This window comes from Colias philodice, chromosome 18 (assembly GCF_061535455.1).
Source record: "Colias philodice isolate Cphi_HAF_F1 chromosome 18, ilColPhil1 Martin Lab GWU primary, whole genome shotgun sequence".
In the NCBI taxonomy this organism is placed as follows: Eukaryota; Metazoa; Arthropoda; class Insecta; order Lepidoptera; family Pieridae; genus Colias; species Colias philodice.
In genome coordinates, this window is record NC_143103.1 from 6,127,838 (window position 1) to 6,151,436 (window position 23,599).

The 23,599-nt window shown below is 33.6% G+C and overlaps 3 protein-coding genes across 4 annotated transcripts in view; 2 read left to right on the forward strand and 1 right to left on the reverse strand.

The window, feature by feature from the left end:
- Positions 1-556: 556 nt before the first annotated feature.
- On the reverse strand, positions 557-1,790 carry Tssk (Testis-specific serine/threonine kinase). The gene has a single exon (XM_089706751.1). It carries the CDS (start codon positions 1,589-1,591, stop codon positions 557-559), a length of 1,035 nt encoding a protein of 344 aa, XP_089562877.1. The 5' UTR covers positions 1,592-1,790.
- A 557-nt stretch (positions 1,791-2,347) lies between these two features.
- On the forward strand, positions 2,348-14,618 carry Sec10 (Exocyst complex component Sec10). Its single transcript, XM_089706265.1, has 14 exons — positions 2,348-2,665; positions 2,748-2,879; positions 2,997-3,104; positions 4,660-4,857; positions 5,114-5,362; positions 5,598-5,815; positions 6,253-6,480; positions 6,912-7,071; positions 7,337-7,480; positions 7,713-7,801; positions 8,790-8,979; positions 9,252-9,408; positions 10,049-10,218; positions 14,445-14,618. The coding sequence occupies exons 1-14, from the start codon at positions 2,633-2,635 to the stop codon at positions 14,538-14,540; spliced, it is 2,172 nt and encodes a 723-aa protein (XP_089562391.1). The 5' UTR covers positions 2,348-2,632; the 3' UTR covers positions 14,541-14,618.
- A 387-nt stretch (positions 14,619-15,005) lies between these two features.
- pnt (ETS transcription factor pointed) overlaps positions 15,006-23,599 on the forward strand; it is a 108,778-nt gene continuing 100,184 nt past the window's right edge. For both annotated transcript variants that reach the window (XM_089706207.1, XM_089706209.1), the window contains exon 1: positions 15,006-15,182. The gene's annotated coding sequence lies outside the window, so the exon portion shown is untranslated. The remainder of the gene's footprint in view (positions 15,183-23,599) is intronic.

Below are 23,599 nucleotides of genomic sequence, written 5' to 3' on the forward strand. Positions count from 1 at the left end.
CCTATGTCCTTTCTCGGGTATCAAATATGTATCTCTATAAGTACCAAATTTCATGCAAATTGGTTCAGTAGTTAAGGCGTGATTGAGTAACAGACAGACAGACAGAGTTACTTTCGCATTTATAATATTAGTATGGATTATGGGCAATGGCAAATGTTAAACTAAGTAGATAAATCATTCATGGATATTTAAATCTCTTCACTGTTTTTTTTTTACTTAGCTCTTGTTACTGCCTTAAACATTTACCTATGCAAAAGTTTAATTTCACAATGTACAGTTGTTATAATGGATAGGTCATTGAGGAGAATGTGAAAATAAATACAATGTTGTGTTAATGTTAATTATTTATATAGGTACAAACCGTTTATTTTTACCATTGACGGCTAACAAATTGTGACGTCAATTGTAAAATATATACCTATATAGTTATATATAAAATAAAAATAGAAAATATATATATCGTAAATATAATGGGTAATTTTAAATTGAAAAATATAGTCCAAAAAAGAATTGAATATTACACTGTTTTGTGCCACTTTAGCAGTGAATATGATAACTAGGCATGGGAACGGATATTGATATCATCGTGTCTTTCTCTTTCGGTCTCACGGTGATCTCCAGAAACACGTAGACCTGCCGATGTGCCAGCTTCATCGTGCTTTCCTGGTGAGTGAGGGGCTGAGGGAGCAGACTGCACTAGACGTCCCATCAAACTAGCACTTTTGTCCTTACGTGGTCGAGTCCATTCATGGGACAAAACGCGATCCAAAGTCAACCGTAATGTGATATCCGGCTCTAAAATATGTCGCACGATCGACTTTGCCGCTGCAGAAACGGAATCGCGGATCCTCGAGCGAAATACCCAATTGCGAGACATTTGATCTTTAAGTAGCTTACGGAGATTTGAGTCATCGAATGGCATCGATGCGTTTAACATTATGAACAAAATGATTCCAAGCGACCAGACATCTGCCAGCTTAGGATTATATGGAGTTCCGCTCACAACTTCAGGGGCAGCATATGCGGCTGACCCACAGTACGTTTGACTCAGTACGCGTCTGTTGTCACCATCTGTGCAAAATCTTGCAAAACCAAAATCGGCAAGTTTCACATTAAATCGTCTGGATAACAAAATATTCTCACACTTTAGGTCCCTATGAGCAATGTTTTTACTATGTAAGTATTGTAATCCGCTTGCCATCTGCCGAAACCACAGCTTGGCTTGGTTTTCTGGGACAACTCCATTACGTTTAATAAAATCTAGTAAATCCCCATTATCTGCATATCTCATAAATATAAATACTCGAGGCCCTCTCTGTAATATACTATGCACTTGAATGATATGAGGATTTTCGATTTTAGTTAAAATATCAAGCTCACGAGGGAAAAACTTTTCTAAAAAATCTCGAGGTGCTTTTTCTTTGTCGAATATTTTGCATGCTAGGTGCATTCGCTTTGGGCTGGACGCATCGCAGTATTCTGCTAGATGAACAGTTGCATACGATCCTTGTCCTATTTTTTTGCCGATTAAATAGCCTCTTTGTTCCAAGGCATTGACCTCGGAGCTGCGAGGGCTGAGACGCTCAGCCATGGAGCTCTATCGACTTTATCCTAACCCGTTTAGGATACATTGGACATCTCACGTGTACGATAGCTCTACAATGTTCAGTGGCACTCCTGTCAAACTTTTCAAACAATATTTAATTGGTATTTTCGCTCACCTCTCATATAAGAGAGTAATATTATAATTGTAAACGTTAATATCACGCACGAAATTTTGTTGAATATATTACGACATCACAAAGAATTTGGATATAAAAAAAAACGCTTTCACTATCAAGAAGTCTTCCAAAAAGACGTATTTGCTACATTGACGTACATTTTTTTCTTTTGTTTCTAAAATTAAATTATTTTTCAATTATGCCTGTGATAGGTTTCATTAAAGGCGGATATTAATCTAGATTCCAAGGGATGCAATTTAAAACATTATTAATTTATTATATCTTAATAATAGTATATTATGTCGGTATATACATATTTTTATTAAATCTAATGTGTTTTTAAAGTTTTAGATGCGTTGTACACGCTCCAGAATACCAATAGGAAGCTCAGGTAGTTGCTCGATTCGTGTAAGCGAGCGCGCAAAGCAATTTTTTGCATTAATTGCCTTGTTAACTATTTCAATCCTATAACTAGAAATAAATTGTTGACGAACTGTATAATATTTAATAGGTACTTTATAAAAATTATTGTCAGTAAACCATTGCGTGAAAAGGATTACTGAGAAAAACTGTCGCTTGACGCTTGTCATTAAAATTTCAACTGTCAAATGTCAACAACTAAAAAAGTTCACTTGTATTATAAGTTGTCAATTATTGGAAAATAAATACGTGTGTAAATCATATGTTTATTAATATTATAATATGTTACCAAATAAATCAAATCTTTTAGATATATTTTTATAAAAAATAAGAAACATACATGTTTAAATTAAATTAGTTACAAACTGTATAACGAGTAGATTCGGATGAAATAACTCATCTAGAAGTGGGAGGAGAGCCGAGAATTTAAATACATATATTATTCGTTGTTAATATTTGCATTGAAGTGTTTATTTTCTCCGACTGCCAAGATGATGAACCAATATATAAGAGAATTGGAGCAGGTAAGAAAAACAACCATTACTATTCGTATTGTGATTAAAGACTAACTAAAAATCATTGAAACATCGAACTTACCAATTTTAGGACCCATTTGATGCTGATGAGTTCGTGGAGAGAATGGTACGTCGAAGTATGCAAGAGTGTCGCTTACAGGATGATCAATTTGACCCAGAAATGATCCACGACATATTTACGCAAGCTATTCAAGACCTAAAGGTACTGTTTGAAATTACCCCATACATTTGAAAGTATTAACACAAATATTTTTTCTATATATAGGTAATATATAACAACATAGATATGTTACATAATAATAAATAATGACTATTATAGGTGTTACAAGAAAGGCAGGAAAGAAAATGTGCGAGATTGGAGCAAGCAGTACAAGAAGAGGAGAAGATCTATGTTGCTAAACTTGCTGAGATCATGGATCAGCATTCAGTGAGTATCTTATAATCTCAATAGTATCACATCTTCAATTAATAGTGGTACATCTTTGAATGTTTGGTCTGATATTATTTATCTTCTGATAGGTATTAATAATTATCTTCTTCTAACTCAAGCATGGCTGACGCTGAATGGGTTGTTGGATGGAAAGTATTGAAGTATAAGTACAAATAAAACTGACAAATAGAAACCATGTGAACCCCCCATTATTATTATAAACAAAAAAAATATATATTATATCCTCCTGAGACCCAGGATTTTTTTTTCTTTCTTTTGTAATAAAAATTTGCTGTATCTGTTAAAATGCAATTATAGATACTCAAAAAAATGGAAAAAAAAATCTTTCGTGGAAAACTTGGATTTTCTTTATGTCATATATATATTACAGGGGGTCCCAGTTCCAAGTGTAATAAGTTTATGAAAATGAAGAAAAACTACATGTTTTTTTAGTTATTATGTAATTTTTAACTTGAATCTAAATATTTATTATTCTATCCATTGTTCTGTGTCTATTTTTTGTAACTTGGTTCAAAGATAGGTATTTTTAAGGGTGAGAAACGACCAGTTCAAGTATTTTGGACCAGCGCGGCGGTGTATTTATATTGTCACGTCCACTCCTAGGTCTTATTTCTAATCCATCCTCTCGGTCAGCCTCCTCTAATGCTTGGTCCACGTCATGTGCGTCCCCGAAATGGTCTGCCAACAACTGAAGATGACATACATAGTGACGATTCTGTTCTGACGTGACTCATACTCATTGGACGAATGGAAGAAGAATCATTTTCTGGTGTTTGGGTGGCTTCTTCGGTATCATTTGGGGGATTATCTTCATCTCAAACATTTATTTATTTAATTAGACTTCTTCTAAAAGCACTTTTGAATCGTCATAACTGTATTAACATTTACCACCGATTCGGAAAGCAGTATCTATGGAGAAGAACCGGCAAGAAACTCCATAGGTCCATCATATAGGTCAATATTTGACTCATCCAGGTGTTGGTAGATCTCAGTTTCTTATAATCCTTGAAAATTATAATAAAATCTGTAAAATAAACTAAAAAATGTCATATAGGTAATACTTGGGGCCCTTGTAACCAATACCAATTTGGCAAGAATTGAGACCAAAAGTCTTACCAGTATGACATAAAAGAAAACATTCATATTTTTCACAAGTTTTAGATTTATCTTACCAAATAACAATTGCGGTTGCAGAAATAATATCTATTCTAATTAGATATACAAAGATATACTGCAATATACTAATGGTTCCACTAGAAATGAGAGATTACTGACCACGTGTTTGCCGTCGCTCAGCCACCGTCAACTTCGAAATGAGAATACTTCAAATCACTGTCACTTATAAAACCAAAAACCGTTTTGTATAGCGGATGACATACCACTACATCGATTTGAGGTATTATTCCCGCATATACGCAAAAGATGGCGTTGAAATTTTTTTTTATTGTTTATGTAATATATATATGACCGCAGGCCCCAGGAGGTTAAAATAAGAGAGATCATCAAAATCTAACAATGCTTTTATTTTCAGCACTGTGTATCAGTTTTTAGTACACTAGACGAGCGAATGTCACGGTGTGGTGGTAGAGCCTTGGATGTTGGTGAGAAATTGGGTGCCGCAAGGGCTCCGAGAGCCAGGGCGGCCGCTGCAAGGGATCTGCTCTCCCACTTGGCAAACTTCCTGAGCCCTGGACCAGTGCTTAGTGATCTGTTCAGTGATCCTAATAAGGTTATAATGACATTATTAAATGATGTATTGGAATGCAATTGGAAATAATTACTCTGTCTATTTTTTTTCTTTCCTTTTATTTATCATGAATACCTATGTATCTCTAAACTTGATAGTCGAAATTTTATTACATAGATATTTTTAAAAGGTTATACAATTTGTGTTTGGTAAATTTATGTTATCTTACAGTATATGTATATATAAATAAATTTCAATTTCAATAAATTTTACCTTATAAATAATTCTTATATTTTAGCTCAATGAAGCTGCAGATGTTATTCAAAAACTATACACTATTGCTCAAGAGTTGCCGCCTGATAAATTTGAAGTTGCCAGAAAGAAAATTGAAGCCAAGTATGATGAGATTGAGCGTAATCTTATTGAAGAGTTTGTCAAAGCGCAAAATCAGGGAAACATGGCTAAAATGAAGGATATTGCCAATATTATGACAAATTTCAAAGGATATTCCCAATGTGTGGATGCTTATATTGAGACAAGTCAAATGGTATGTGAAAATAATTTTATCAAGTTTAAAAATTTCCTTTAAAAAAAGTTTGCTATTATTTAAAACTGACTAATGCAATGTATAAACCAGAATTTATAGTTATTTTTTTAACCAATAAATTATTAAACTAATTTTGTTTTTGCTTAAAATTGTAAGAATAATTTGTTATCATTAAAAATATGATGCTATAATATAATGTTACAATATTATAAAAACTCCTTCATCTTTTTTCTAGAATACTCTCCTGGGGAAAGATATATTTCTATCCGTACTGCCTCTTTGCAAGAAGAACTACAATATAATAAGCAACGTCTTTCCAAACCCTGACCAAGTGATGAGTAAATTTGTATTGAATATATTCCATTTGAAGCTGCAGAAGTACATACAGACAAAACTTGCTGATAAGAACGATATTGAGAAATATTTACGCAATTTGTATGACACTTACACAAGGTAATTTTTACGAAAAAGGAATAGTACCCTTTATTACCTTATTTTGTACAAGTTTTTGACGTGACAACGTCTTATAATTCGATAGCGCCGGCTGCACGCACGAAAAAACATGACTCATGCGACATTACCTCGTTCTGAGGCGTTCCTTGTAAGGCTTGAAGTGTCAGCGAGAGCGCGGAACGAGCGACAAAGAAGCACAATCGGACGTTGTCACGTTCAACTATCGTCAGTAAACCGACTTTACAGACAACCAATTTTTATTTACACAAATTGTCTATGGTTTTAAAATATCTGTCTTTCTTAAAATTTATAACAAATACATATATTTAAATTAGCAGAGGTTAACATACTATTGAAATTTGCAACTTTATAATTTAAAACTTAAATCTAAGATCACATAAATTGCATAAAAATTAAAATTGTTTATCCCCTTCCAGTACACAACGAGTATGTGACGAACTAGTGGCTGCTAATCTAGTATCAGCCGATGGTAATAGTGCAACTGGTGAATTGCGTAGAGAAGCTTTAATCAATGGTGCTATGGCGGGAGCCACTGAAGGCTATCCTGCTCTGGAGATACGGAGATTGAAAGCAGTACTATCTAATACATTGAATGCGTATTATGCTGAGAAACAACATATTAAGAAGCAGATTCAGGGAGGCGGGTTAGTAAAAGTTTGATAGGTGAAGTTAATTTTGGTGATAATGTTGTTTCCTTGCTACCTGTGTGAACATTATTAATGCCAATAGGTGTTTAATGTTTGTTTTCTTTCTGATTTGAATGAAATTTTTAATAAAAATAGTAAAAAACGTCCTTTCACGCCAAACCGGGGCGGACGCCAGAGCGATCGATTTAATTATATTCTTTCATAAAACTGAAAGTCTAAAGGACACACTCGCCCTGGATTGGCGTGAAGGGATGCGGGTTCAAGTCCCGCCTCGTGATCGAGTTTTTTCTATTCTTTATAAATTTATATTTATAAAGCATTTGAATACCATGTAAATTCAAAAAACGTCCTTTTATTCAAAATTTACAAAATATATGTACATATATATAATAAATATTAATATTTATTTGCTCATTTCAACCTTTCAGTTTCCAAGAACTGCGTCGTGATTTACAAGCGGTGATCGGTACAAGGGCCAACATAAACATAGCGCAGATAGAGAACTATGGCGGCGAGACGTTCCTCAGTGAACAGCTTGTGCAAAAGATGTTGAATGATGCAAAAATATCCTTCTTGAGATGCAAAACTGTGAGTTTGTAACTCATCTGTCTGGACGATGTCCACTGTTAAATAAAAATTACCCTCTTAAAAAGCTATAATACAAAATTATTTGTACAATTTGTGTTTTATTGTTTAATTTTGTATGTTATAAGACTATAATTATATTCATGCAAATGATATATACCATATATATAACTATATATATTTTTTTACGTTGTGTTAAGTTTGAAATTTTTGAGAAATTACATTTTAAAGGTACTTTATTTAATAGACATTAACTTTTCCTATCCAGTTATGTACATCTACTGAATTGCCCGGGACCACGATAGCCTTATTGGAAGTGCTAATACAACACTTGCTTATTGAACATGTTGATTACGCATTGGATTTAGGTCTACAATCTATTCCGATTGGTGAGGGGAAATCATTGCCTCAGGTATGTGTATTGTCTTAGATTCGAACCAGTTAGATAGCCTGTAAAATGTTAATTAACTAACAGATAAAATAAACAAAACATTACCAAAGAAAATCTTCTGATCCTTCTTTCTGAAATTATCCATCTCTTACCTTCGTCAAGTGTCTGAAGGATAAAGTTTTTCGCCAAAGATCTATTGTTAGTTTTATTTTGTAAATTGTTTATAATTTGTACTTCAATGTTTCTATTTCAGATTTATTTCTTTGAAATCGTGAACCAAACGAATACAATTGTTAAAATGTTTGGGGAACATTTTCAAGAATCAGTGCTGCCATGCTTGAGGTAAATTTATTTATCGCGGCAATTTTACAAAAATTATAACATATCGGCATGTTTGATTTAACGTGGGTTACGTCATTACCCATTACATATGTAATAAAATTTATATTATTGATTGATATTCAACTGTAATGTTTTCCATTCCATCATAAACAATTACTATCTATATATCGAACACCCACGTCACTCATATACAAAAAAACTCGGCTCATGAATCTGGCTCAAACTTATCAATTTAATATATGTCTGTTAATAAAAAAAATCTTGACTAAAAATGTTCATTCTCTAATTAACTTTTCCACCAATATACAACACACAAACCGTATGACTCGGCGCGCAAACAATATAGCCCTCAGCCCTGCCCTGTACCAGGACAAGTTACGGGAAAAAGAGTATCTTATTCGAAGGAGTTCAATTGTATAATAAATTGCCTAAAAATATTAAAGAAGCCAAATCGATAACTAATTTCAAGAAATTGCTAAAGAAACATCTTTTAGACTAAATATTATAATAAAAAAAAAATATAAATAAATATAAAAAATAAACATAAATAAAACCTATAAATTATACTTTTACTATTAAAATACATAATATATATTTAGTAAAAACAAAGTGTTAACAAAAATAAAACTAATTTTATATCTCATGAAAATAGCATATCTTTACCTAGAACACAAGCCTTATATCTTTAGAATGTCGTTGGGGTAGTCTGAAATTATGTTTATAAAAATTACCGCCCATTTTTTTGTTATTCTTGTTGGATGTATTCTATTTGTGTTAACAAACTACTTACTACGTCCAACGTTAAGCGAGCAAAAATGTTTATAATTTATATAATTATTTCTCTGTAAGTGATTCAAATGTAATCTTTTTGAGAAATAAATGTCTTAAACCGTATATTATTCTATAATTGTTGTTATCTGCAATCATAATAATATTTTCATTTATTAATCTATATCTCTATATTTTTTTTTATCTGTATCTCCAATAGTTCAACAAGCAAACAAACTGAATGCATACAACGAAAGAACACTATCATGGAGCAGTTAGAAACTAAATTGGACGCCGGGTTGGAGCGAGCGATCGCTGCAATAGTAAGCTGGGTGAAGCTGTACTTGCAGACTGAACAAAAGAAAACTGACTTTAAACCTGAAGGAGATATTGACACTTTGGCTTCACCAGTGAGTCTATATTCCGAGTATATAAATAGAAAAAGTATTATAACGCTAGTAAGAAATATTTTTAGCATCGCATACGGAGCACAATTTAGTAGAGCTAAAACACATTTTGTCCCTTGTATTATTAAAATTATAATTAATGCTGATGAAATAATTACCTTTTACATACGCTTTATATTTATAAAATATTCATTAATTTCATTTTTTTTTTGTAAAGCTTTTAAAACACTTACGATACGCTAGTTAATGTAAATATTGAATCTATTTCTGTTTAGGCCTGTACTGCGGTAGTGTCATACCTCAACACAGTGATGGACAAAATCCACGCTAACTTGGATGGAGACAACTTGAACGCAGTCATGTTGGAGCTAGCTGTGCGTCTGCATCGTGTTATATACGACCATTTGCAGAACTTCCAGTTTAATTCTGCAGGTATGGTTTGTGAAATTTATTACTTAAAGGTAAAATTATGTCGCTTGCTTAGTTTTGGGGAAAATCCATTTCACATGTTGAAAAAAAAAGCAGTGGGCAGTTTTTTTTGCCCCTCAGATGTAGATATTTTTACACACAACCTAGGTGTCGACACGGGGACCTTTCATTTTCGTTAAAAGCTCGCACTATTCCTAGGTCTAATGATATGCAATGTACGGGTCCTGTACTTTTCTTAATCTTGCCTTTGTTTTATCCCTGTTCTTAGCTCATACCTTATCAGATTTCATCCATCGTCTAGTCGATGCAATTCATGCTATGTAACTTACTGTTCGTCAAGCCTTATCCATTACGTAATTGTCCCTTCGTTTTCTCTGCGATTTCAAGCTCATACACTATTCAGTCAATACCATACCTACTCCCGTCCGACTAGGGCCCTTCCGGCCTCCTCCACTCAAGCGACAGCCCAAGCCGAGGTTCGAGAACCCCGTGGTGGGGGGACGCCCTTGCGCATGTCGCTACCAGGGTGAACCTTCAGTTCACCCCCGCGTCCGCGTTAAAATCTAGAAGCCCTTCTGGCTAACATTGAGAAACACCACAAAAAAAACCATACCTACTAAACTGACACCGCACGTGTGTCCAGGTGCAATGATAGCGATATGCGACGTGAAGGAGTACCGCTCGGCGGCGTGCGGGCGCGGCCGCGCGGCCCCGGCGCCCGCGCACGCGCTGTTCGACGCGCTGCATGCGCTGTGCAACCTGCTGCTGGTCAAGCCGGAGAACTTGCATCAGGTGTGCGAGGGGGAGACGCTGGTGAGTGATTTATTAATACATTTTTGATAAAAAATTAAAAAAAATTGGGGGGGGGGGGATTATACGATCCAACTAAGAATACCTGAACGTTACTGACAATAAGATGTTAAATATCATTTGAAAATACGATTTACTTAGTAATCATTTTTTTATTGCAATAAGTTTATTTACCTTAAATAGAAATTCATACAAACGTTATTGCTTAACTTAGATTATTATATATATATTTTTTTAATCTGAGCTTTTGCCATTATTAGTTCTTTAATAAACAATAAATATTGTTAAATGAATCAATACGCATTTCAACTAAACTTATTTTAGAATAATTTATCACATGGGCTTTATTGTTTGGACATGTCTTAAGCTTTTGATCGAGTGCGTCACGACGTTTTTGTGTTATACTGGACACTGTGTTTGTATTATCGCACTTACCTTGAAAATATGTTTTAGTCATAACAAAAACCAATTAACATGTAAAAGTGTGCCAGATAATTACATTTGCAGCGAATAAATAAGATAGAGTACCGCAAGGTTCTGCACTTGGACCACTTCTATTTCGAATTTATAAAAATACGTAATTGAATAATAAGATTATTTGCTCACAATCCTTACTAATATGGTAAAAAATGTGATTGTTTGTTTCTCTTCCTTTCGAAACTCACAATAGAGCAATTTTATGCTATGATTATTCTAAAAATAGGACTACATTTTAAATACAGATATAGGCTTCTTTTTACTGGTGTGATACATCTCATTGCGACATAAATTTTCCAACGCGGGCGAAGGCCGAAGTCACATGTGCAAAACTAATTTAGTAAATACACTCTTCTAGTTTGTTACAAAATAACGAGTTGGTTGCCTAAAATGTAGTCCAAATGAAATTAATGATTCGTAACATAATCGATACGTATAAAAGTATTTGATACAGCAATACAAGTGCTTATTGGCATGTACACTTTTTCTGTCTTTGTGTAAATTTGATGCTTCAATTATTGCATTACAAGTATTTTCATAGAAAAATAAAACTTACAATGATTGTTTAATCACGATATCTTATAAATCAATTTGTTTATTCGCTGAATTTATATAATATCGTCTTTGCCAACGTAGACGCTTACTCAAATACCGTGACTATGAAATGTTAATAAAAAACATGTAAGTAAAATATTGTTCCGCATATCTAAACAAAATACGATACGGAATAAAATTATATTGATATCGAGTAAAGTACCTTATGGTACTTATCGTTATGTTTAACATTTAGTTAGTGTAACATTTTTTCGTTACGCGTGACATTTTTCCGTTACGCGCCATCTTTTTCTTATCCCTACCACGCGTGATTCGACGTATATTATTTTTTTAAAAATAAGGTTATAAAGAAGTTTCACTTCTCACGTGTGTACACTAGTACACGCACACATTTTTTTATGTAGGTATATGTCGATATAAGATTGTAAAATGTTTATGGTGGAGGCCTGAACCCTCATATTATTATGGTGAGGTCTGTGTAACCGTGTACCATTTAGTGGTAACATAATATTATATGCCATATGGATGGTAACCTATTAAAAACTCGAATTTCTATTACCCGAATCTTAAAACCCCGAAAACGGTTGTTAGAACTTATAAAAGACAGATGTAATGAATGACAAATTTTTAAAATACCTTTTTTAATTTCCCAGATGAATCAATTTCCAGATGCACCAAAACCAGATTTTTAAAAAGTATTTTTTTGTTTCCCGTATTCTCATAATCCAGATCTCATTATTCCAGATTCTCAGAATACTTTTTTTTGTTTCCCATCGTACCATTTTCCAAATAAACTATTGCCAAATTTTCATAATCTTTTTATTTGGTTCCCATATAATCGTATAACAGATAAACTATTGCCAGATTTTCATAATCTTTTTATTTGATTTCCATACAATCGTGATTATACCTTTACTATATCGACTGAAAATAAATATTGTCAGTCAGTAAATTTATTGTTTTACTTGTCCATTACAGACCGGATTTAGTGTCAAAGTCGACTCAGTAGGTTAGGTTTGAACTACGACCCCCACGCTAGAACTGACTCGCTATTGTTTTACTTGCCTATTACAGAAAGGTTTGCAGTTTTGTGGGACTTAGACTTAAGTTATTGTAATAATTTATAAGAATAATTTCAATAAATAAATAAATAAAATTCGACTCAGTAGGTTAGGTTAGGTTTGAACTGTGACCCCCCATGCACGAGCCGAGCGAGCGAAGCGAGCGTGCCGCGGCAGCGGCCGGCGAGTGCCAGAACCGACTCGCTTTTGTTTGACTTGCCCATTACAGAAAGGTTTAAGTGTCAAATTCGACTCAGTAGGTTAGGTTAGGTTTGAACTGTGACCCCCCATGCACGAGCCGAGCGAGCGAAGCGAGCGTGCCGCGGCAGCGGCCGGCGAGTGCCAGAACCGACTCGCTATTGTTTTACTTGCCCATTACAGAAAGGTTAAAGTGTTAAAATCTATTCAGAAGGTTAGGTTAGGTTCGTGCGGCGTCCCCCTGGAAGGATTACGTTTTGCTGGATATCGTTTATTTGAATTTCAAAAATCTGGACATTGTTTGTCTGGATATCAATTAACTGTATTTCAAAAATTTGTGTTTTAAAAATCTGGCTTTCGTGCATATGGATTACGGTCATCTGGATTTTGTGCATTTAGATTTCGTATGTCTGGAACTCATTCGTCTGGATTGTAAAACGTCGAACAAATAAAGAAATGGGCAAATGAAATTCGGAGTTGCGATTATATGGCAAACAAAACTTCGAAATTTTAAAATTCGGGGTTATGAAAAAATGTCCAAACGTTTTCTGGATTATGATATTCGGAATATTAAAATTCGAGATTAAGATAGGTAACCCATATGGATAGATGATGGAACATGGATGATATACATAAACAAAACAATACAGCAGTATGCCTTGGTACTGAAACTGAATAAAAATGCATTGCTCGATTAAAAAAATATACAGAGAAAATATAATACATAAAACTAAAGAATGAGTTGAAATAGAAAACTATTCGTCTGGTCTACATAAGATACTTGTCATATAGGAAGAAAATCGAAGGTTATTTAAGAAACCTTTATAGATTTTTTACTTAAAGATTTTTTTTAAACACCACGCAAGTATGCGACAGCTCGTACTCAGTGTACCACAGTTCCTGTGCTGCGAACGTTGCACAACCGGACGATACATCTGTCGCCTCCTCTTTTAATATACCTACATAATGCCAAAGTGTACTGCGTAATTATATTTGATAATAAGATCGACTAAAATTCAACTTTTATCAAAACTACTTTTTCCACTGGAAGTATAGCCACCGATTACTAAATACTAAATATTTACTAATATATCTCTATCGCGATGAAACCCACATTCGACAAAACTGAATTGTAAAATCAACTATTCGTCACCGTGATTCGCGGAGAGAACCCTCTGAATTACATATAATGTAGGAGAAGATTATCCACATTTCTATTAGTACACATGACCAATTATTAGCCCAGGCTCTATGCTACAGATAATATTTCGGGCAACTTAATTTCTTACATATATGATATTAGTATGCTGTATGAATATAAGTGTATGCAATTTGCATCAAAAAGAATATACGTAATTGCTTTTATGCGTCTACAAATTAATCTTTTGGTTTGAAATTGTTACAAATAAAATGTTTAGTCAAGGTCTTATAGGAGACTAAATATGTCAAGCCATTTATATGCTGATTGATACCAGATACCTCACCTTGCTTCCTTCTTTCTGCGACCTTGTACTCTTTTTTGATATTAAATTATCATAATATCTTATGCCCATTTTTATTTGTTTGGCTTGCTATGAAATTGACTATGAAGTATTTCTTCAAGCCAAGTGCGAATTAGTGGGTGTCACATATTGTGATCATGTTGGTTATCAATCGCCATTGTAAATTCTATTTCCGTTGTGATGAGGAAAATTTTACAGATGTAGGTATTGTGTTGTTAATGAATATCTAAATGCTATAAATACGAATCTTTATTCACCAAAAATTGTAATTGTTGGTTTTGAATTCTGGTTGGGTTTTGTTTGATTCATTGAAGTTACATTGTGAAAACTTACTTGGTCCATTTAACTATAATTAGGGGAAATTCTAGATCTTCGTTCTTTTGATTTTAGATAGATATGTAACATAGTATGTAACTTGCAATTTATTTGTACGCAGGCGGAGTTGGATCATTCAATTCTGTTGAACTTCATACAACTGCGCGCCGACTACAAGAGCCACAAGCTGTCGAGCTTCCTCAAGGGACTCTCATAAACGAAACGAAGTATTATTATTGTCCTTATTTAAGATGAATTATATTTAAATGTTATTTATTAAAGTATTTACGTATAATTGTTTATTTTATTTATTTTTACCTTTATTGTAAGTAATTAATAATTATAGAGTCTTATTGTAGAATAGAATTATATTATTTTTTATATGTAATGCATAATGTATCTAGTTAATGTCCTAGTTTTTTTCATTGATAATTCAACTCGGTTAACAAATTTCAGCTATCATATTTCGCTAACGTTAAAACATGTACAGTGTAAGTGTGCACCGTGCAAGCAATTTGAACGACCGCGCTTCGCTAGCTATAATATGATGTTGTTACAATAGTGCCCCTTATCAGTGATATCTATACGACATAGCTTCACTACGTCCATTCATAAGTGCGCCCCTCCACGGCGGCGCTGAATGAACGCGCTGGTGTGCGTGCGACGCGGGCGCACCTAGGGCCGCGCGAGCCGCAGTGCCGACCGAGCCGGCTCGCAGCCTACTTGTGTACTCCGCGCCGCTCCCCGACACGCGCGATATACAGTGATATGCACACATGTTCAGTGTAACCTGCACTAATACTTCCACCTAGTGCTGTGATAAAATCGCTAATCTGGATACCCTAATTAAAATCGAGAGGTAAGCCGCGTTGGATGTGTTTATTTTCATTCGAACTCGACGCCTACGCGCGAGCCTGTCGCGATTTGAGCGACGAATTTACATGTTATAAGTTCATTCATTGGACGTTAGGGCCTATTTATATTATTATCGGAGTGCGTGTGATATGAATGGGTGATTAGGGAGGCTTATTGTAATGAGAGAGACGCGAGACGGGGCTCGATTCGCTGGGCGACGATACGAAACCGGGTTTGTGATCCGGGCGTTAGGTTGTATGGTCTTTTAATCGGTCGAGCGCGTTATCTAGGTGAGACCGGCTGCGTCCGTTCCATTTCAAGTGTTTTTATCCCGGGCTACCTGAGTCGAGCGATACTCGTCTTGCCACAAATCGATTCTCGCTAATATCATCCCCCCCCGACTCGATCAGACCACACCTTACAATCGTTTGCGAATCCATTCGATAGCTTTTATCATAATGATATATGATCACTATTTATGAATAATTAATGTCATTTCAAGTTCGATTTTATAGGTGACGATAACAGGCTGCTCGATAAATCAATAGTTTAACAGTTGTGTTTACAAAGTAACTCTTAAACAAAGGTTGCAGTTATTAGCTGGACGTATAAATCAACTCTATCGTAAGAGCTGTGCTTGGCTTCACATTCTGCCAGGCACAAAGCTAAAGAAAACAATGACATCAGATAAAATATCTATGTATCAAGTAGATAAGCGTCCATAGATTAGAAGTAACATTAAAATTATGATTACGTTACAGTGTAGTCATACATTTTCATGATATTTTTGACTCAGCAATGGTCATAGAGATTCTTCGTTATCTGGATGAGGATATTTTCGATCTCTTATCCCTTTCATACTTCAACTCTTTACTTATATATCTCTTTCTTTCATTCATAATGACGAATCTAGAATCCTATTAAAAATCTTATAAATGAAAAAAAATGAAAAAAGAAAGAGCAAAGCTCAGCTTAAGTTTTTATGAAATTGAAAATGCAGGATAGCATTGCTATTTTCTAATTTTATTTCTCAATGTAAATTTAAACAATGCAAAACGAATGATTAAAATGACGACCTAATATTATAATTTCTCGGAATATGACAAAATTTATCATGGAATAGATAGTAAATTTAACATTTATTTATTGTAATAAAATAACGAGTATTTTATAATTTTTACAAGTTTTACCTCATACATTACGTATATTGTATCATATCTTTAAATTAAATCTAATATGGTAACACTATCGCGTTATCAAAGTACATATTGCAAATATTGAATTATATTAAGGGAATTCCACTTTATGAGGTGATCAGCTCTAATCACAGTTTTTTTCATATTTTTTAAAGTAATTAAAAGCTGTATTAAATGTTACTAATTTTATGTATCAAGTACTATCCTATTTTTATAGATAAAGGACAAAATGTATAATATCTGGCGTTTAGCTTTTTGAGTAGATTAGAGTATAGGTAAGTACTACAAGTACCTAACTAGGAAAAAATTGTACGAAAGTATGTTCTCAAGATAATTATTGTCTAAATAACAAAAATCACTGGTACTACCTAACTAGAAATTACTTCATAGTTAATTATTTAGTTACTATTCAGTATTCAGTATAGAACATTAATTTGTGTCAGCGATCTCCTACCAGTTTTCATTAATTTACGAAAATTGAGCTTTTACTACTTATCCATATTTTTTTGGAAACTTTAGCTCGCCTAAACATGCAAGAATTGTCGATTTGCATATTCTTTCATCGCCATAAACAGTTTAATAGTTATTGATGCAATAAACTGCATGTGGAGGCGTCACAAAGGTTACATACTAGCTATTGAACCTTTTAGAAGGTAAAATTAGAAGTTTATATAAAAAAATCCAAAATTTTACACAAGGAAAGGATTTATGTAAAAGAAAAGTAGCGTAATGCGTATTTCACAATTTCCATTGTTTGTCATCACCAAAACCTGACGCAATTTAAAAGTTATGTTCAAATGATCAAATCTACACGATTAATAAAATTTAATATATTTCATTCATGATATTTTTTGTACACTAAAGAAATGCCCTTCATAAATAATATTCATACAAAATACCTTCCTACGTGTAATGATCATACATAGCTTTTGGACATTTATCACTGAGAAATTAAGACTGAAAAGAGTAAAGAAACCTTATTTCTTTTATTTCTTAAGTTCGATGGAAACCACATCGCTCCGTCTTCAGTAGTCCTACTTTCTACAATGTAGAGTTAGTTCATTCATCACACGTATAAGCCAGCGCTATACTAATTCCAATTCATTCATATTTGATTGCGGTTTCCACGAAAGCCCTTTAAAGCTTATAAACTGTAACCCTTATTGCTTATGGTTATTTTTGTAGTACAAGTTTCGATTGCTTGAAACAATGTTAGCTTGTTCTTGCAACGGCCGCTTCTTGGTATCGGCTGAGCCGCATTAGTTGTGTTTCTACTTCTGGTTTATATTTGTGTGTGCTAATTCGTTGTGTAATCGATTTTAATTTTCTTCAAATATACAAGTGAGAAAGTTGTGAAGTGGTGATGTAAAGAAATGGACTAGGATTATAACTCGACATAGCAAAGAGCTTGTTTAATGTATTTTATAACTTTACTTGTTTCGTTTTATATAACTGATGTGGAACCATTATTAACTTAATAGCGTAATAACACACATAAAATTAATTGATCTTACATTATTAGAAGAATACAAAGTTATCTACTATTTTAATTGAAACTAAGCCTATGAAATTGATGTACTCTACAAAATAGGAGAGCTTTTTTATGTAACATAGCAATCAGTCAATTACGAGAGTTGTATTTTCCTAATTATATGATATGAATGATTAGATCAAAGATTACATTAACGATAATAACTATGCAATTAGGTAGAAAGAAACCTTTCAGAAGTTTCAAAATGTTTTTGATTCATTAAAGCCAAACATTCGGACACAGCTGTAGACTGTAGTTGATGTTGGTTAAATAATACATTACTAAAGTTTAATGGTATCTGAGCATTTCAATTTTACAACCACGCTACAAGGTTAAAAGTAGGTGTATCTATATATATTCCAGAAAATACCGTTTCAGATAAACAGGAAATATTTACATTGTCTAATTTATAAGAAGGAAATGGGAAAAGACAGTAAAAGCTTTAGTACAAAATTTCGACAATGTCCACATGAGGAATAAACAATGAATATGACGTCTTGTTTTATATTAATTTCCACTGAAAAATATAATAAGTAAATAACTACTAATTAATGCCTCAGAATATATCTAACAACAAAACATGTTGGGATTTTTTCAATTTAATTTATGAATATATTATAATACCTAAATATATACCTAGAGTAGCAATTAAAATGAATCTTTGAAGTGTTGGCTCCACTACCTATAACCGAGAAAAATATATAAATTCAGGTTTTTCATCAAAAGCAACCGATTTTTGAGCAATCCGAAATGTTCATAGCCTTTGATCAATATTTTTCAAAAGCCTTAGAGAGCATTTCGCTATGTTTGTTATTATAGGAAAGAAAGCTGAAACCAATCCACTCCACGATAAGGTTTTCAATAGCACCGCTTATCATATTACCACAATATTACTGCGGTAATTCACGTTCGTAGAAACGCAGAAAAATCACAAAACGTTACGCAGTTCCATATTATCATGTTATCACACACACTGTTATCTGGATATCTGAAGGCTACGGGCTTATGTAAATTATGTATTCAAATTCAATTTTCTATGTCGCTAGTCAAGAGATAAATTATTTCAAGACTTATGTAGATTTTTGTAGGACACTTTTTAAGGTAGTTATTTAAATTCTGAATTCAATACATTCATAATCTATACTAATATTATAAAGCTGAAGAGTTTGTTTGTTTATTTGTTTGAACGCGCTAATCTCGGGAACTACTGGTCCAATTTGAAAAATTCTTTCGGTGATAGATAGCCCATTTATCGAGGAAGGTTATCATCACGCTACGACCAAGATGAGTGGAGCCACGGGGGTGTAACCGCGCGGAACAGCTAGTAATTAATAAATTCCGTACATATCATTATCAAGCTAAACCTTCAAGATACAACAGAGTAATTTAGGCATAAAATAATTAACAAAAAACGCATCTAAAGAAATTAATACATAAATCACCTATGTATCAATTATAAAATTTAAAGGATTTAAAGGAAAGTTTTTAGTTACTAGATCTTAAAATTTGTGTAGACAAAGACAATTATACACCAATGTCCATTTTTGTGAAGGCCCAAACGGCCCTTGCAATTTCGCCTTCATGTTCTATCCAACAAACTTGCAGGTGGTCTGATTCCTCTGCCATCCATGACTAATTCTTGCAGATAACAAACGCCATATTTTGTTTCTTTCTATACAAAAGATGAGAATCACTATTTGAATTCCCGTCCGATTAGGGCCCTTCTGGCCTCCTCCACTCAAGCGACAGCTCAAGCCGAGGTTCGTGGTCCCCGTCAAGGGGGGACGCCCTTGTGCATGTCGCTACCAGGGTGAACCTTCAGTTCACCCCCGCGTCCGCGTTAAAATGTAGAAGCCCTTCTGGCTAACATTGAGAGACACCACACAAAAAAAAAACTACATACTTATTTGAATTCTAAAAACAACGATAAATAACACCTGTAATGTTAATGTTCGCGATTTTACATACAAAAGACGCTAGTCACTCTTTCAATCAACGATAAAAGTCCCTTCTTGTACTCTACAGTTACTCTCTATAGTACCTATATGTAGTTATATCTGCATAATATAGTAAATAATTATCGTTGTATCTTTGATAAAACTTCATATAATATTTTGTAAAGATGGATCTAATATTAATTGACTCTATGAAAATATAATAAAGTTGATAAATGAATTCCGAAATAAACATAATTCACATTCAAATCTCAACATGTTCTTTGATCTAAATTGATATCTAAGTATAATATAAACTTTAATATAATATTTGCTATTTGTGTATGTATGTACATATCTGGTCTTAATTTTAAAAACGGTATGTCTTAATAAATACTTATATGTATATAGAGCTAAACACCCAGTAATCTTATCGACACAATACAGCGCCCAAAACTGGCTTGATATTACAAAAATTTATGAATTGATAACACAGGAAATTTCCAGCAATTATTTACTTAAATCCGTTCATACATTTGAATAATTTGAAACATGCAAAATCGGTATTCAAATATCTACGCCGAAAGCGCTTTAAAAATCTGTCCATCAAACGCAGCTGAGGTTGGTGCTCTGTCGCTGCGGGGGTGGGAGGGGGTTGCGGCAACAGATGCGCACACGCAGCCTCTATACGTGTCCGTGAGATTTAATAGCATGTGCGCTTGTGTGCGTGTAGGGCGCTCTACACCTTGCACGCAACGGGACCCGAGCAGGTAGAAATATAGCCTGCTGACATGTTTTTAAACGGATCCCTGCGAATATGAATTTTGGGAAGCATAAAACATTTCACGATGAGCAGTTATTTCGAGGAAACAATGAGAGGTTTCGTAAAATGCACGCGTGCGTGAGCATTTTGTGTAATCCTTCGTATATCTTTTGCGTCAATCTAACAGTATACATGCATACAATTAATTAGAAAATAATACAAATAATACGTATGTGTACTAACTTATGACGTTAGGAGTTAGGACTAATAAGTTGATTTGAGATTTCTATACAATGTTTCTATTTGCATCCACTTAGGATTAAAATATCTAAAACTGCGTTTCTAGTTCACATTTGATTAGTCAGCTCCTCCTGTATTATAAAAGTTTACATTACCTTATAATATTTTGGACGCTTCCTCAGTGCTCTACTGCTCTACGTTCTAATTTTGTGAGCGTTGGAATTTTTAATCACGAATATTTTTTGTATAGCACTCGACATAACAGATGTTCGTATTCGGGCGAAATTTTTATCTTGGGCATATAACTAAAGTTTGAAAACACATTTGTTTATTCGGTAAAAATAAAAAATATTTACCCAACATCTTACCATCAACTCGCAACTGGGTATATTTTTAGAGTAACCTTGATCCAGGGCCTAAAAATAATCATTTGATTTCATTAATGTTGTTACTATAAAATCTGTAAATGTATTTTTATTTCTGTAACTTACTGCCAAAATAAAAAAAAACACTAATTTTAATATGTAACCGCAAGTCTATCAATTATATTTATTCCGAGACAATAGAATGAAACAAAACTACCTATTATTTAATTAATTACTAGGACATTTTATCGTAGCATCAGACCATATACGTTTAATTTATGTATGCTTAAGTTTCTACAGTCAATTTTATAAATATCTAACTGCATTCATCAAGTATGCCGAACTCATATCGCTCCATACAAAGCTGGCACAGTAACAATTCAGTCCAAGTACTAAATATAGTTCAAAATAAAACAACTGTCGCTTGCCCTTCATCCAGAGCAAATTTATAATGTAATTTTATACTTAATGCTTATAAAAATAGTGTCCATTTTAATTCGAACGATGTGGGCAGTGTAATTGGTAGATGTCGACGTCTGCGCGGGCGCACCAGAATTTTTAATTACGAATTAATTAGTAACGATCAACAGCACTACAGTTGCCTAACTTTTGGTTATATTCTAATTTCAAACTTTAACTGATACAAATATATTAAACACCATAACATACAAGCATGGGAAACAATTTACATGTTTTCTTATGTACAGAATTCAATTCCCAGAATAACAGTACATATTAAGTATTAACAATTTAGTAGATGTTATTTGTAAACATTGCACAAATATTTACCAAGCTCTATTTATTGTTTCTTTAGTTACATTGGTGGCCAGTGCAACCACGTGGTGATTTTATAGAAATTGAAAGCAGGACATGATAGAGGTAGAAATAAACGCAAATAAACATACCTACCTGAAAAAAGAGATAAAAACCTAAACACAGATTATAAATATAAATAAATCATACAAGTAGGCTAACTTTTTATTAGATATCTTTTAAAACTGATAACTAATAGGTCATGTTTAATTTAAAAACAGTTATTGGTAGCTTGATCTACATTAATTTTATCTATAAAAAATTCATTCGATCATAGTATTGGTAGACAGGATTATATTATATGTTTAAAAATAACCTACGTATAAAATACCTTTGCATAATATTATTACGTCGGCCCTGAGACGAGTTCGTCGACATGCTGATAATATGTTTATAACGACACATATCAATATCGGCGTCCGTACATTACTGAGTATTCTATGGAATTGTTTATCAGAGGGCAAGGTATAAGATCACAGCTTCTTTGAAAAACTTGCACAGATTTATTGTTAGACGTCAGGCTCTCATTTGAATAAATTAAACCTTTTTAAGATACATAGTACCCAGTAGGTACTTACCTTATGTTTGTCCGTATCGTCTTCGTTGCTTGCGTTAGTCTTGTGATAGGCACTGATGAGAGAATAATGAGAGAATGTGAAGAACTTTTAAACAAATTGGACAAAAGAGATTTAGCGTTGAGTACATAAATACAGAGAGCCGAATAAGGAGCCCGTTGACATTTTTATCTTAATTGACTACTCGTGTGTGTAAATTTATATCAGCTTTTCGATTCTAGGAAAAATCGAAGCAGAATTACATTATGTTCATTGAAATATCGACAACTTTTTCGTCCAGACTGAAAGCGCATCTAAACTTTGCCAAATCTAATTGCTTATCGTCACAATAAAGACCTATCGCAATTTTCTCCACATAAATCTCATAGATCAATTACCGCTGATCATTACTATGACTCATTTGATCGTTATATCACAAACATGAAGCTTAGAACGTTCATTAGGTATTTTATGACAAACTCATGATTCGTGTCTCACAACACTCCGTGAATAGTTATGCAGATGGTGCTCCTTAACGAAGGTCAATGTTTTTTAATCTCTATCGATTAACACCTTAAAGAATACTGAGCAGGCACGGAGAGCTTCAAAAGATAACCCACACATGTAAATAGCTCTGAGCGTTTATCGCTCAACATTCACCTCACGGCTTTATTATGCGTGGAAGAGAATGAATAGGCAGACGTATCATGGAGGTTGATTGTATGACAATTATAATGTTATTCATATGCTACTAGACTTGTAACGCCTTTGTTTTCTGGGATATTTTATTTCGTTTGCAGTAATTTCGAGTGGTAGAGTTTGATGTAGGTTTCAAGATCCAAATATGGTAAAATTGAATCCTATAGGATATGTATATATTCCTGCAGTGGTAACAAATATGGGCTGGTACAATGAGTTGAAAGTTATATAAACATGTAGTCAATTATAAAATTCTCCACATAATAAATAATTCGAACCTAGAAATAGCCTCGAATGTTCACGCATCAAACGTATGTAAACCAAAA

Excerpts from the sequence above, each read along its gene's own strand:
- Tssk (XM_089706751.1), bottom strand. The coding sequence starts at position 1,591 with ATGGCTGAGCGTCTCAGCCCTCGCAGCTCCGAGGTCAATGCCTTGGAA.
- Sec10 (XM_089706265.1), top strand. The coding sequence starts at position 2,633 with ATGATGAACCAATATATAAGAGAATTGGAGCAG. Across the intron at positions 6,481-6,911 it reads AAGCAGATTCAGGGAGGCGG|TTTCCAAGAACTGCGTCGTG; the intron begins GTTAGTAAAAGT and ends TCAACCTTTCAG. Across the intron at positions 7,072-7,336 it reads CCTTCTTGAGATGCAAAACT|TTATGTACATCTACTGAATT; the intron begins GTGAGTTTGTAA and ends TTTCCTATCCAG.